The sequence below is a fragment of the Danio rerio genome, chromosome 2 (assembly GCF_049306965.1).
Source record: "Danio rerio strain Tuebingen ecotype United States chromosome 2, GRCz12tu, whole genome shotgun sequence".
NCBI lineage: Eukaryota > Metazoa > Chordata > Actinopteri > Cypriniformes > Danionidae > Danio > Danio rerio.
In genome coordinates this window covers 44926598-44943503 of record NC_133177.1, presented here as the reverse complement: position 1 = coordinate 44943503, position 16906 = coordinate 44926598, and the positions used below count along the sequence as shown (strand labels likewise).

Below are 16906 nucleotides of genomic sequence, written 5' to 3'. Positions count from 1 at the left end.
CTACAGTACGTTCAATTTTAGTTTCTTCTTTTTAAAAAGAACCTCTATGTATTTGTGAGTATAACAATGTGCTTAATATATATTTTTGGAGCACTGGTCATAACAAGTGGAGTTTTTTGCCAAGGCACGGCAGCTTTACAGCCAGCGGTTCGAGGTAAGGTTTATCTGTTCAGAAATACTTTTTTCCCCTCATGCACATACATACACCTCTACACACGTATTCTCTTACTGTACACACATACACAGCGTGTTGGATCTGTTCAAGCCTGTCTCTTTCCTCCTCACCTCCCTTAATAGACCTGTTTGTAGTAGTGGGTTCATCTGTGAAGATACCATGCACTGACGGAGAGGAAAAAGGGGTGGAGTGGAGATTTAACAGCTCAGTGCTTGTCTCAAGCCCAGTTATCTCCATACAGAACGCCAGTTTGAAGGACCAAGGCATCTACACCTGCCAAAAGCAGACTGGAGATGTGGTGCAATCTGTATCTCTACATCTGGGATGTAGGTTTATGCACATTTTATATAATTCTGTGTACACACTGTTAAATTCAAAGCTTTTTTATAATTAAAGGTTCCATGAAGAACACCAATAGAACATGTATACATAAGAATTTTAGCATTGTTCAAATTGCTTATTTAAAATAAGCTGAATCAACAAAATTCTTGAGTTTTTTATGGACAACTGAATTATTTTATGTTCAATCCACTTACATTTGTAAAAACAATTAAGTTAACTTAATGGATTTATGTTGGGGCCACATGAGGGAATTGTGTGGAATCACAAAAGATTCTTTAGATCAGGGGTCACCAAACTTGTTCCTGGAGGGCCGGTGTCCTGCAGATTTTAGCTCCAACCCTAATCAAACACACCTGGACAAGCTAATCAAGGTCTTACTAGGTATACTTGAAACATCCAGGCAGGTGTGTTGAGGCAAGTTGGAGCTAAATCCTGCAGGGACACCGGCCCTCCAAGACCGAGATTGATGACCCCTGCTTTTGACTATTAAAATTCTCTTCACACTAAGAATATTAGAGATTCTGTACAGTGTGGTTCCTCTAACAGTCTAATTTGGAACCTTTATTTTTACATTTAGTCATTTAGCAGACCTTTTTGTCCAATGCAACTTGTAAACAGCAAATCAACATGAAGACGCAATACAAACGAGTGCTACTCGCAAGGAAACTATTAGTGAAATAAGAGCTAGAGTAAGGAGGGTGAGACTTTTATTCTAAGAGCGTGGTAATCATTGTCTCGGATATTTCACCTGTAATGTTTGCTCTATTCAGATCCCCCATCTCCCCCGCATGTGCATTGTTGGTCTCCAAGTTACCCTAAGAGGGCAATCTGTTCTTGGACACTGACTTCAGACCCAATACTTCCAACCCAGTATATTGCTACATACAGGTATCTTACAATTTCTCAACTAAAGGTTCTTCATTGGCATTAAAGGTTCCAAAACAACAATTGCACTGTTTCTTCTTTCATTCATGTTCTACACAATAAGAGAAAAAAATATCTTTTAATAAAGTGTTTACTGAAATTTTCTTTGTTTATGATTTTTTTCTTTCTTAAAAGTACAGAACTACCATTTGGAGTTTTTACTTCTACAGTATCAGAGTTATTTCATTGGACATATTTGGGATTTTTAAAATATAACATTATAGTGCAAAATACTTAATGATGTCTTTCTGTTTTTATATTTAGGAACTTTTCAGACCCAGTTTCAAGTGCTCGTCAATGCCAGAAATGGGGAGACCAAGACAGGCAATGTGTATTAGAGGAACTGGAGATATTTGCGAGAGAACCAACTCTTATCAACATCACAGCGGTTAATGCTCTCGGTAGCGCAACACAAATCCAACCATTTATTTTTGAGCAAATAGGTGAGAAATTGTACAGTCCTCTTCTACCATTTTTTTTCACCATACAGAGTTATATGATCCATAAATTATGACAACACACATTTGACATTTTGATTAAAATGACTTGAAAGGTTAATTCAATTCACCCCAAGTTTAAGGTAATCAATCTTTTTTACAGTGTCAACTGATTTACTTGTTTTTTTTTTTTGTAATATTAACTTCTTTCTACATTATACAAGGAATTTTTAATCATATCACCATTATGAAAACATATTAAATAAATTAAGTAGCTTTGGGTGGTTTGTGTCACAACAGAAAACATTGTAGTGACAAAAGAGATGCTTTTCTTATCAAGCTCTTATCAATGTTCACATCTTGATGCGTATGCCTTGCACTCATATTGAGTGTTTTAATTCCTGTGCTTTGTTGGTCTGTAGTGAAACCTGATCCTCCAGAGAATGTCAGCGGGATAATAATGCCAGGCAGGAAGGTGTCTGTGCAGTGGAGTCCACCGCACACATGGCCAGATCCTGTCAACTTTCTCCTTAGATACAAAGTCAGATTCCACTGGGGCAAACCGGAAACTGCTAGAACTGTGAGTTTCATGGGTTAACATTAAAGTAGCAAAACCAAAATGACAGCAAAATCATAACTTTAACACTAGAACCGCCAAGAGGTCAAATGTACTGTTATTATGTTATTAGTCCTTCTGTGATTTTTTTTATTTATTTTTCGAATACTTCCTAAATAATGTTTAACAGAGCAAGGACTTTTTTTCACAGTATATCCTGTAATATTTTTTCATCTGGAGAAAGTCTTATTTGTATTATTTCAGCTAGAATAAAAGCAGTTTTTAATTTTAAGGTCAGTATTAGTAGCCCCCTTAAGCAATATTTTTTATTTCCGATCATCTACAGAATAAACCATTGTTTAGAAATGTGTTGTAAAAAAAACTTTCCGTTAAACAGAAATTGGGGAAAAAATAAACAGATTTTCAATAACACTTCACCTAGTTATCAACTTTTACTAAAAATGCATTATGCAAATGCCTGTTGTGAATAGATTTGCTAGCAGCATCAGAAAGTCAGATTTATCTATATAATGCCGTTATTTTCCAACCACTTAAAATTTTAGATTCCTATATTCAATTCATCTTAATTTATGTACCGTTTCTACAATGTAGTCTGTGTCAAAGCAGCTTAACATAGATGTTCTAGTAAATAGGAACTGCTTCAGTCCAGTTTTCACAATTGAAGTTCAGTTTAGTGTGTCATGTCATGCCATTTTTATCCGCTTATCCGGGGCAGGGTCACAGGGGCTCAGTCTTAGTAGAGAACCCCAGACTTTCCTCTCCCCAGACACTTCCTCCAGCTCCTCCGGTAGGATCCCGAGGCGTTCCCAGGTCAGCCGAAAGACATAGTCCCTCCAGCGTGTCCTGGGTCTTCCCTGAGGCCTCCTCGCAGTTGGACATGCTTGGAACACCTCCATAGGTAGGCGTCCTGGAGGCATCTGAAACAGATGCTTGAGCCACCTCAGCTGACTTCTCTCGATGTGAAGGAGCAGCGGCTCTACTCCGAGCTCCTCCCGGGTGACAGAGCTCCTCACCCTATCTATAAGGATGTGCCCTGCCACTATGCAAAGGAAACTAATTTCAGCTGCTTGTATCCGAGATCTTGTCCTTTCGGTCATGACCCAAAGCTCATGACACTGGTGAGAGTAGGAACATAGGTTGACCGGTAAATCAAGAGCTTTGCCTATGGCTCAGCTCCTTCTTTACCAAAACAGACCAGTACATTGACCGCATTACTGCTGCACCGATCCGCCTGTTATTCTCACGCTCCATCCTTTCCTCACTTGTGAACAAAACCTAAGACACTTGAACTCCTCCACCACTTACTCCTCCATGGACCGCCACCTTATCATGGTGAAGGGGTTCGAGTGTCTGAGTGATTCTAAGAGCTATGTTGTCGGGGGTTAATGCCACTGGTAGGGTTTCCCAAAGCAAAAAGATCTTAGGTGACAGGTGTGGTTCAAAAACCCCTTATGAACATAATGAAATCGAGGACCGTGACGTTGCACTGTATGGCGCAGCCGGGGTCCCACCCTGGAGCCAGGCCTGGGTTTGGGGCTCATATGCGAGCACCTGGTGGCCGGGTTTTTTCCCGTAAAACCTGGCCGGGCTTAGCCCGAGGAGCGACGTGGGACTATCCTCCTGCAGGCCCACCACCTACAGGGGGAGTTGTAAGGGGAACCGGTGGTGGTCGAAGGTTAGGACCACGACAAGCCAATCATCGGGCACAGAAACCGGATCAGTTTAGTGTAATAATGTAAATGTCACTGCAGAAAGCACAAACACTAGATACAGTACAACGAAATAAAGGGATGGGGATGACGATACTTGGATCATTATACAATATTACTGTGCTTGTAATTTTGGAATATATAGCAATATATCATTTTTTTTATATTTCAAATTTGATCTCAAAAGGAAAACTTTGCAAAAATGTGTTTTAACTAAACAGAAATATTTCTGACTTTTAAATGTTGTATACACCTTTCTATGACTCCGCCATCTTTATTTTACTAACTTGCTGCATGCTGAAGGCGACCCAGCTAACCTCAACAGAACAGAACCAAAACCACCATCTAGAAAGACTGTAAATAAACTGATTTTAATATTCAACTAAATAGTATAATAAAATAAAATATTGGTGATATATTGATATCAGCGTCAGGCACCACAGCAAGAGGGTCACTGGTTTAAGTCCCAGCTGGTATTTCTGTGTGAAGTTTGCATGTTCTCCATGTGTTGGCGTGGGTTTCCTCCAGCTACTCCGGTTTCCCCCACAGACCAAAGACAGACTATAGGTGAATTGCATAAAAAAAAGGGCCATAGTTTATGAGTGTGTTTGTGAGTGAATGCGAGTGTATGGATGTTTCCCTGTACTGGGTTGTGTCTGGAAGGGCATCTGCTGAGTAAAACATATGCCGGAATTGTTTACTGTTCATTCCACTGTGGCAACCCTTGACAAATAGCTACTAAGCCGAAGAAAACTGAATGAATGAATGATATCGGCGCCCATGTATCAATATTGTATAGTTGTGGAAAATATTGCGATATGATGCTGCATTGATTTCCCCTATCACTAGATCATACCAAAACCACTTTTCATGAATTAAAATAATAATAAAAAAAGTTCTAGTTAGTTAAAAAATGATTCAGCTGAACAGATAACAGTACTACAGTAGTCATGTAAATGGGTCATTTTTACCTGCTGGATGTTTTAGTTCTACAATACGCCTTGGTGATTCTTGTGTTAAGAGGCAGGAATGAAACATGATGCTTATTTCATGCTTTAATGTTTATTGTTTTCTAGCTGGGCCCTTACGAGTCTAATAAAATGGTTCTGAGTGGACTGGTGGCAGGAAGGACGTATTACATCCAAATATCAGCAAAGGACATTCTTGATGATGGACAGAGCAGTGAATGGAGTGCACCAATACACATCACTATACCTACTATACTATACCTAAAGTGATGGATCTCGGCTTCAACCATTCTGTCTATAAACTCAATAAATTATTGCTATTATTCAAGCTCAATGTGCAGATTTGTCTTTAAAAATAACAAACACTTGCATCATATATATATATATATATATATATATATATATATATATATATATATATGTGTGTGTGTGTGTGTGTGTGTGTGTGTGTGTATATTTACTTGATAGAAGTAAAGCTTGTAAGATGTAAAAAGCTTGTAAAATGACGTTTTTACAGATTTTTATCTTTTTTTCAGTACCAAAATAGTTTTTTTTTTAGTATCTGGACTGTAGAAATTGTCTTGTTTCAATTTTATTGTTTAAAGAAAAATATGCATCAATGGGGTATAAAACAATCGTAATTCCAAAAAAAGAGAGACACTTTTAACCCTGTTGGCAGATATTTGTAAACATAACGTAAAGCATTATTAAAAAATATAAAGATAATAATATTTTACAATACTCTATATCTTTTGTTATTTGGTTAAATGTATTTGATTTAGGAATGTTCAAATATTTGCACAATGAAAAGCAATCACACTTCATCAATACAAATAAATAAAAATAAATAAATAAATAAATAAAAGTCATTATTCATTTATTCATTTTCCTTCAGTTTAGTCTCTATTTTAGTGGTCGCCATAGTGGAATGAACCGCCAAATATTCCAGCATATGTTTTACACAGTGGATGCCCTTCCAGCCGCAACCCAGTACTGGAAAACACCCATACACTCTTGCATTCACACACACACAAACACGCAAACACACACACACACACTCCAATTTAGTTTATCCAATTCACTTATAGCGCAGGATTGTGGGAGAACCCAAAGGAAACTCATGTGAACGTAGGGAAAACATGCAAACTCCACACAGAAATGCCAACTGGTCCAGCCGGGACTCAAACCAACAACCTTCTTGCTATGAATAATACAAAACAATACAATTCAATGTTTTTTTAGGGGCTTTCACCTTTAGGACCTCAAGCCAGGAATCGAACTTGGATCACCTTGAGCACCTACGTGTCGATGCTCTAACCACTAGGCTACTGGTACCGACATAATGCATAATACTGTTTTAAAAGAATTTGTGGCACATGCTGTTGGTATTAAAGCATTATGTATACACCATTAAATAAATGAATAATATTTTAACCTCAGCCACATCATCCTGCAGACCAAGACCGGTTACTCACTGAAGCTAAGCAGGGCTGAGCCTGGTAAGCATCTAGATGGAAGACCATAAAAACCAGGTTGCTTTTGGAAGTGGTATTAGAGAGGCCAGCAGGGAGCGCTCAACCTGTGGTCTGTGTGAGTCCTAATACTCTAGTAAAGTGAAGGGGACATTATACTGTCAGTGAACATCATCTTTTGGATGAGACATTAAACCAAGGTCATGCCTCTCTGTGGTCATTAAAAATCCCATTAATTGGAATTTAATGCAGTGCTTCTTGTTCGGTCTGAGACCTGTAAGAATGAGTTTTAACCACAGCGGTTCGAACTGTAGTTCTGCCGAGCAACTGAAAAGTTATCAGCGTGATGGTAAAAACTGTACATTTCTAGTCAAACCATTCTTCTGCAATCTCATACCAAAAACGGAAATAGGGGCAGTATTAAACGCTATAAATGTGGGAGAGCGTTGATATTATGTGATTGTATTGTATTGCTATATGGAACAATTAAATGTTGATGTTAAATCAAAAGTAATTCACAAATACTTGAAAATGAGATGATTTAATGACAATAATACTCTATGTTTACAACTGTATTAATTACAAACAACTGTATAAAATGATAAAATATGAAATGATAAAACATATGATTATTGTACCCAGCTTAAATGTAAAATTAAAGTTACCAGAGGTAGAAGGAGAGACACAGGGGGAGGGAGAGAGAGACAAATAGAGCAGGCCCAGAAGATAGCCTTATTGCAGTAGAGTCAAAGAAGACAGACTCCAGAGGATAGGAGCAGAGCAGGAAAACACAGGCCAGGAAAAGAGAGGGCAGGAAAAGAGCCAGAGCTAGAGTTTACCACCTATTTTGCATCTTTCTTAACCATGTGACTAAAGCCCAAATGCTGAGACATTCAAACTAAGCAATCAACATATGACCACATCATAAAACCCCCAAAGTCCACACAACAGGCCCCTATCTTATCAGTACCTGTCTTTGTGGTCAGTATGGACCTTCTTGAGTCAAAAAGACATGTTTTGTCATATAAACAAATGCATATGATAATTTAGCCTCTTACAGACCCACTTCATATCATATGTCAGGCAGTGAAGATTATTGATTTTTAAATAAATCAGACCTTAAACATGGGACTTTTAAAATGGAAAGACAGTTCACAGGAAGTGCTAAGGCTGGCGGGCTGAAATGTAAAGTCTGTGTGCATATATCCCAGTAATAATAGTCGTGAAGTAAGAAATTAAATAGCCTGAGATGACGCAATTTTTTGACATAAAAATGAAAAAGAATCTGTTTTTGATACTCATTTTAATTTTTGAATGAAAATGATCTCTTTAAGCTGTTTATTACATATTTATTTTCATTTTTATTACATGGATATTATGTAGCACACATATTATATTTATTAATTCTATTAAAGTTTTTAATGTCATGTAATGATCCATGAAAATTGATGTGAATGAAACTGAAAACCACTTGTTCACTTAGAAGTTCCTCACACTTCTTTATTTTCCCCTTAAAATTCTTGTAAACACTCTGTGATCTAACACGCATCTAATACACCCATGTCGTCTCAATTTAATCTAATACATCAACAATCAGTGGCGTTACAAACTCGGAGTGACGGACCCCCAGAGAAACAGATGGTGCTCGGGGCAGGTGCGCCGTCACCTTTTCAGAGCTGTACGTACCCGGACCAGGCTTCCCGGTGCTGTCGATGAGAATATTATGACGGCTCTGCATGGAGAAGGAAGGCTGTCTGTTCAAGTAAACGCTGGGGTCTGTGCTGTTGTACCGGCCTGGCCCCGGGGTCATGGACAGATCTTCAGACGGGCCGCCTGCTTTCATGCGAGCAGACATGGTGAAGCAGGGGCTGGAGGGTTTGCAGGACACTGTGGTGCCGAAGAGATTGGGTAAGGTGTAGCGGTTGGGCGCTGGTACAGGATCCACACTGCGGTAGCGCGTGCGGGAGGACATGGTGTAAGATGGAGGTCTGTGGTGGAGGTTTAAAGGTGGAGCTTTCTCAGGACTGTAGGCTCCTGGTCCTGGAGTCTGAAAGGTACTAGCTGATCAAAAAAAAAAAAAAACAGAATCAACAACTGCTTCATGCGATGGAGGATTTAGGCGACTTCAAATTGACAGTTTTCTTTATAAATTGCTCAAAAGGTATTGTGCATGGCTATTTTTCATCTAACATTAAAGGATTAATTCCTCACAAAATGACAACTCTGTCATCCTTTACTCATGCCCATGTTGCTACAAACTTGAAAGACTTTTGTTGGCCATCAGAAAAATGTATGTGTCTGTAGTTTGGAAATACATTTTTTGAAATGAATTGAGTTGATATAATAATGTACTCTTCTGTTGTTGTTATATACAGTTCAGGGCAAAATTAGCCCTTTTGACATTATTATTATTAATTAATAATATATTTATTCTTTTTCTAATATTTCTTATGTCATATTTAAAGGAGTAAGAAAAATTTCAAAGTATTTCCAATAATATTTTTTCTTCTAGAGAAAGTCTTAATTGTCTTAAAGTCAATATTTTAAGGTCAATATAAGGTCAATTTTAAGGTCAATATTAGCCCCCTTATTTTTATCAAATGGCTACAGAAAATTATTGTTATAAAATGACTTGCCTAATTTGCCTAGTTAACCTAATTAACCTTTAAACTGACCTTTAAGCTGAATACAAGTATCTTGAAAAATATCTAGTCAAATATTAGGGTGTGTCATAATGGCAAAGATAAAAGAAATCAGTTATTAGAAATGAAAAACTGATATGCTTAGAAATGCATTTCTTTGTTTTAATCCCATATCAGCAGCATTGGCTACATTCATGGCAAAACCTATACTAAATATACAACATATAACATTCAAATATGCCAGTTTCTTAACAAACATACCTTGTACAAAAATACAAAAAACAAAACAAAAAACAAAGTCAGACTGTAAAATCTTTTAGTTTGATTAAAGATGAATATTTTAAAATTGCTCCAGAAGAAACCTTTTTAAACATTTGCCTTAAAATATTTCCTTACTAAAAACCTTCTTTAATATAGTTTAAAAATACACATTCTATTAAATTTGCTTTACGGTCAAAATATTCTTACACAAGTCACAAATAGCTTTTTCTTCCCCTTTAAATAACTATGAGTGTGTTTGTCTTGAGTGTCAGATTCTACATCTTGTACAACCTGATCATGTCTATTTTCAAAATGGTAATTTTTTCATTTACAAATGGATTCACTTCATACAATTTGTTGTTTCTAAATTCATCCCATTCCATTTGCCATTTCTCATTAAAATACAGATTTAAAACAGGTTTAACATCGGACAAAGGTACTTATCTTTAGAAAGGTGTTGGAAAAAAAACTTCTCTCTTTTAAACAAAACTTGGCAAAAAATATATACACAATTAAATAATAATCCTGATTTTAACTGCATTTATGAATTAAGCTACACAATGTCTGCAATTTTTTTTAGTTTGTTTACCATTTTTGTATTTTATTCCTTGTATAATTTTCCTAGCTAAACTTTTGCATATTTATTATAGCCTATCTCTGAAAGATTTCACTCTTCTTTGAAAGTGTATACACCCCAAATTCTGAGTTATCAAAATGTTCATAATAAGAACAAATCTAAACAGATCAAATGGTTGAAATCAAGTCTTCTGAAGAGACAATCACTTTATATTATGAACAGGTTTAATGTGGCTCATTGTTCACATACACGCAATAGTAGTCAACATTTGAAGCGGATCAAAACCGTTCATCAAAGCTGTCCTAAAACTATTAAACCACACACATTCTTGTCCTAGGACAATTTTGAAAAACCTTTTTTGATCCAACTGTTGACTACTGTAAACAATGATCAGTAAACATGACCAGAAACTCAATTGAACCTGTTTGACAAACAAAAAACAAACCTCATTGGTTATTGCAGAGGCTTAAATGTGCCATGTGACATGCAGGAACAAACCTCATTCAGCAGTATTCAATTATCATTAATTCATTATTATCCCCTAGCTTACTGTATATGAGCAAATCTGAATCATGTTTGCTTCTCAATGTTTATATGTGAATAAAATAATACATTTTCAGAAGATTTGGATTAAACCATTTAGAATAATGTTTATTTTCTTACTAACAGATAAAAAGGTTTTAATTCGGAATAGTGGCTCTATGAAAAATCTTTCAAATCTGAAAGAAGCTTTCTATTACAATCAACTCAGGTTATTTAGTGGAAAAGGTTCTTTACACTGTAAAAATCGATTAGTTCCTTTACTTTTAAAAAAGGTCAGTAAACCCATTACCTCAACTTTTATAATTATATTATATTTTGCATACACTAAAAAATAAATAAATAATAATACAATTTTATATATATATATATATATATATATATATATATATATATATATATATATATATATATATATATATATATATATATTGCTTGTTCAAACTACTTATTCAAAATAAGCTGAATCAACACAATTCTTGAGATTTCATTGGGACAACTTATTTTTTTATGTTCAATCCACATAAATTTGGACAACATAAATGAATTGTGTGGAACCCTGCATTTTTAACAGTGTAGTTTGTTTATATAACAATTTTAAGGCAACAAGTTTACTCTTTATTTTTTTAAGTGTAGTTAACTAATCACTTTTTACAGTATTTATTCTTTAAAAATAAAGGCTAGCTTAGTTGTGTTAGTGGTTGCATTTAGAATTTTTACCATCCATAGAAACTTTTCCACAATTCGCAAAAAGCTATTCATAGTTGATAAAGTTGCTTTGAATTATATTGTTCTTCATACAATGGAAAAATAGTTCAATGCTGAACTTACTGTATGACCAACAATAGCACATCTACGGCATCACTGTCAAAACATGCTATTTTTAAAAGTGCAGGGCGGGATAGTTTCAATTTTACATAACTATACATACTCACTTTATTAGGTAAATCATACTTGTACTGGGTTGGACGCCCTTTTGCCATCAGAACTGCCTTAATCCTTCATGGCATAGATTCAACAGGGTACTGGAAATATTCCTCAGAGATCTTGGTCCCTATTGACATGATAGCATCACACAGTTGCTTTTATCACATGGCGCATTATCCTGCTGGAAGTAGCCATCAGAAGATGCATTGGATGCAACATTACACCACCAGCAGCCTGAATTATTGATACAAGGCAGGATGGATCCATGTTTTCATGTTGTTGATGTCAAATTCTGACCATACCATCCAAATGTTGAAGCAGAGTTCAAGACTCATCAGACCAAGCAACGTTTCTCCAATCATCTCTTGTCCAATGTTGGTGAGCCTGTGTGAATTGTACCCTCAGTTTCCTGTTCTTAGCTGACAGGAGTGTGGTCTTCTGCTGCTGTAGCCCATCCACCTCAAAGTTATGGTATGCGTTTAGAGATGCTCTTCTACAAACCACGGTTGTATCGAGTGGTTTTTTGAGTTACTGTTGCCTTTCTATCAGCTCGTACCAGTCTGGCCATTCTCCTCTGACATCAACAAGGCATTTGAGCCCACAGAACTGCCGCTTACTGGATATTTTCCCTTTTTCAGACCATCCTCTGTAAACCCTAGAGATGATTGTGTGTGAAAATCCCAGTAGATCAGCAGTTTCTGAAATACTCAGACCAGCCCGTCTGACACCAGCAACCATGACACGTTCAAAGTCACTTAAAATCACCTTTCTTACCAATTCTGATGCTTGGTTTGAACTGCAGCAGATTCTCTTGACCATGTCTACATGTCTAAATGCATTGATTTGCTGCAATGTGATTGGCTGATTAGAAATTTGCATTAAAGAGCAGTTGGACAGGTGTACCTAATAAAGTGGCCGCTGAGTGTAAATATATCTGTATTGTGCTGACTAAATGAACCCACATCTATATTTCACCCATATTTTTTACTAAAATTATTTGCATAATTAAAGACACTCTATTAGCATTTATTAAGCTTTCTATGAATAAAAAATACTTTTGTAAAAAAAAAAACAGTTTTGTTATAACCAGAACCAGACTTCTGTTATGAAAAAGTCTTGAATTAAACAAATTTACAGATTTATGAAAAAAAAAAATGCATCAAATCAGACGAAAACTGACCTGTTCTCTTCCTTCTACCCAGCATGGAGTACGACGGGGTCCCGTCTCTGCCAAAGCGCGTCATTTTGGCATCCACGCGATACCGCGGCCCAGGACTGGAATCCACAGACACCACTATTCAAAAGAAACAAATTTAACCAATTACATTTAGTAGCAAATTTGATCAGGTTCATGCATCACTATTTAACCATTTTCTACTGTCTGAGCAACAAAAATACTCTTAAATGTTAATTAAAATCAAACATATGGATTAAAATCAAGCGCATGGATTTTGTCAGCGTAATATGCCAAAGAAATAGCATTAATCATTATATTGCATGCTGTTGTTTGGAATATAAAGTCCAGATGTGGGAGAGGTTTTTATTTTTTTTTTGCATTCATTCTTTGATCAAACTGGGTGTTCTCAATTCCTTCCACGAGGAAGCAGGCGTTACATGTCACTAATTAGGCGTGTAAGTGTGTGTATGCAAATCCAAAGACTATTTCAGCCATCATACTCGACACTAATTCATCTATAAAATGATCAATCCCTATAAATGCCATGTTGAAATATGTGAGTGTTGTGCATGAACGGGCATGATTGATGGCAGGCCGCATTAGTGGAGTGGATCGTGTCGTGTGTCAGTGTTTTGTTGTCATGTCACTCACTGTTGCTGCTCATGCGGCTGTGGAAGGAATAGGCCGGGCTGCTGGGTTTGGTGTAGTCATGGTTTATGTAACCGATAGTGGGCGGAAGAGCATAACGCCCCGGCCCGGGCCCTGCAGGCACACACAAAAACACACACTCAGGAGAATTTCAGCATTCATTATTATACTGGAACAGTGTTGATAATGATTTGAAACTAATTTTGAGTAATTGGTAGTTCAGAATAATAGTGCATTGGTTGAAGTGATTATTTTTTACATTTTGTTTTCATTGTAAAGCTCAAGCAAATTATGTTTTGTTATTATTTAAATGTGTGCCTATATATATATATATTTTTTTTTTTGTTTTAATTTGTTACCAGTCACTCCTTATTTTGAAAAGACACATACTGTTGAGATGCCCTGTCCAAACTTATCTTAGTCTATGATCAGGAATCAATTAACTCAGGAGTCGCGACAGCGGAATGAACCACCAACTTATGTAGCATATGTTTTACGCAGTGTGGATACCTTTCCAGCTGCAACCAACTTATTCAGCATATGTTTTACGCAGTGGATACCCTTCCAGATGCAATCCATCACTAGGAAACACCCATACACGTTCATTCACACACATATACTACGGATAATTTAGCTTACCCAATTCACCTATAGCGGATGTCTTTGGACAGTGGAGAAAACCAAAGCACCTGCAGGAAACCATCACAAACACAGGGAAAACATGCAAAAAAGTAGAAATGCCAACTGACCTTAAATAAATTAAGTTTAATTTATTTGATTGCAATTCCTGAAATATAATAAGAACTTAATTGGAATAAAATCAGCCTCACTAAGCTGATTAATGCACAAAAGAGAAAACATTTAATAAATTAAATAAATAAATAAATAAATAATATTAGCCCTCCAGTAAAATTTGTACCCCTTTTCCAACATTTTGCCACAGTATTTCCTAATATATATTTTCTTCTGAGGAAACTGTATTTATTTTAGTTTAAAATAAATAATACATTTTTAGGGTCAAAATGATTAGCCCCCTTAACAAATTAAGTTTTTTTTTTTTTTCAATAAGTAAATATTATTATTAATTATCAATAAATAAATATTTTAAATTTGTGTTTTTAATTTTAGCAATAATAATCTTGTATTATAGTTACATTTATTACTCACTAACTTAATCTGAGGTTTGGTAAAAGAGACAAATCCAAAGTATACTATAAATAAAAACGAATGCTGCCTTGCATCTAACTGAAATAAACACTATTGCTACTGAACAAATGGGTGCTCCGGTTTCCGCCACAGTCCAAAGACATGCGGTATAGGTGAATTGAGTATTCTCCATGAGCGTGAATGAAAATGTATGGATGTTTCCTAGTACTGGGTTGCAGCTGGAAGGGCATCCGCTGCGTAAAAAAATGCTGGATAAGTTGGTGGTTCAATCCGCTGTGGCAACCCCAAATTATTAAAGGGACTAAGCCAAAAAAGAAAAAGAAAAAAAGAATGAATGAAAATCCAAATTAACATAAGAGCCAAGTCAAAATAATAAGCTCTAATAGTTTACAAATGATACTAAAATTATGATAATAAAATAATAATACTAAAATTACTGTAGTGCAAAATTACACTAAAATAATCACACTCCTAAAAATAAAAGTTGTCTTCATCTGCATTGATGTTTTCATGGTTTTTGATAAAACATTTTCTTTCAACAGAGAGTTCTCCATGGTGGAAAGGAGTTCTTTATAATAAGTTATATAGGACATTCTACCAGAAACGTACATTTTCACTTAAAAAATTTCACAGGGCCTGACTTTTAAGCTAGTCATCCTTAAAAACCATACATTACATTAATTGTACATTTATTTGTATTATATATTTGTAGTATTTATTTGTAGAATTAATTCATAATTTCATGTTTTTAATCAATTGATGTGAACAATAACAACTTTTTTCTGAATTTTTTTTTTTCTAAACAGTTTTTAGAATAAGAAAAGTATTAAAACGGTATGTAACATTTTCTTTACAGAACAACTCACAGAAGTCAATCAGTCCATTTTAGAAACATTTGGGATTAAATTATTTTATTGACTGTATTTATGTTTTTATTTCAGGGACAGATAATTTATGTTTCTGGTACACTGTAAAACTCAAAAGGTTAAGGTAACCTAAACCATTTGAGGAAAACGATTGCAAAAAACAAAAACAAAAAAACATTGAGTTCAAAAATGAATTCAATTGAGTACTGTGAACTTAAAGTATGTGAGTAAAAAAAAAAAAAGTAAAAAACAATAAATGAAGAGAACTCACACCTACTGAGTAAGTTACAGTAAAACTCAAAAAGTTAAGTCAGCTCATCGTTTGAAGAAACCAATTGCAACAAACCATTTGAGTTAAAAAAAACTAATTTATATGATTACTGTGAACTTACTCCGTTTAAGTTGAAGTAATGAGGTATTTAATTAACTCACCCTCAACACTGAGTTCAAAACTCTTAAATGTGTAGAAGTAACTTTCTGTAAATTTTGAGTTCACTGAGTTTTACAGTAATGTCCCATATTGTATTAAATTAATTAGGCAATATATATTCGCACTCACTAAACGATTACAGGTGTGGCCTACTAAACATTTTTCCGATGCATAACTGCACAACCATTTATTTTCATTAAGAGTGCATATTCACTTCATAAACTAATGTTCTTAGTACAGTTTATATATAGCACAATATCAATGCATATGCCAACTACCTGTTCCTTGCGGTCATTTCATCTTCATTAAACCTAAAATAAAACAACGGACTGCGACTCAAGCGAGACACAAAAGGCCACACATGCTGACCACATTTCCAAAGCTCGGTTGTAAAACTTTTTATTTGAATTCGTATGAATTTGATATAAACACAGCTAAATTTCACACAACCTTTTCAAAGCTTTGTCCGAAAATAAAATACAGACAAAAGCAGTTCAACTCTCAGAACGATACAAGCAGGTGTTTCAATAAAAGAGCCAAGTGACAGTTTCTTTCACCAAACCGCCAGTCCATTCTCTCAAGAGCCGAATAGAAGCATGTTTGAACTACTGACAGAGCTGAAATAAATCGTCAGATCTCCTCGCTTCGCTGAATAATTCTTTCATCACAATCAATTATTTGTACAAAATGAATCAACTGAGGTCAAAACTCACCCCGTTCCCGCCCGGCGATGATGGGCCGCCGCCGCCGCTCTACTTCCGCCATGTCGCGGATATTTTTCTGGGATTATTTTTTGGCTGGTTTCAAAGAGCTGAGAAGAAAAATGGCCAGTAGACTTGCTCAGTGAGGTCCGGTAGAGGTTGAAGTTTCAGTTTAGACACAGTGAAGAGATACAACTGCCGTCTGAATTATAAATGACTCTTACAAGCACAAGAAACATTATCCTTGTCCGAGCGACGAGAACTTCCATCTCAATATCATTCCGCATTACAGATTTCCAAACATCCATCACTGACTACAAAAGACACCCGCAGTTACAGCCTGGCATGTTGTCTGTAAACGACGGC

The 16906-nt window shown here is 35.8% G+C and overlaps 2 protein-coding genes across 2 annotated transcripts; one reads left to right on the top strand and one right to left on the bottom strand.

Moving 5' to 3' along the window:
* Window positions 1–16: 16 nt before the first annotated feature.
* On the top strand, window positions 17–5439 carry ebi3 (Epstein-Barr virus induced 3). Its single transcript, NM_001113508.1, is given in 6 exon segments — window positions 17–154; window positions 298–501; window positions 1288–1405; window positions 1706–1884; window positions 2301–2458; window positions 5241–5439. Coding segments are annotated over 6 exon segments (909 nt in total). The 5' UTR covers window positions 17–66; the 3' UTR covers window positions 5403–5439.
* Window positions 5440–8085: 2646 nt separating this feature from the next.
* On the bottom strand, window positions 8086–16906 carry odf3l2a (outer dense fiber of sperm tails 3-like 2a). Its single transcript, NM_001017836.2, is given in 4 exon segments — window positions 8086–8665; window positions 12732–12845; window positions 13380–13490; window positions 16553–16906. Coding segments are annotated over 4 exon segments (765 nt in total). The 5' UTR covers window positions 16605–16906; the 3' UTR covers window positions 8086–8177.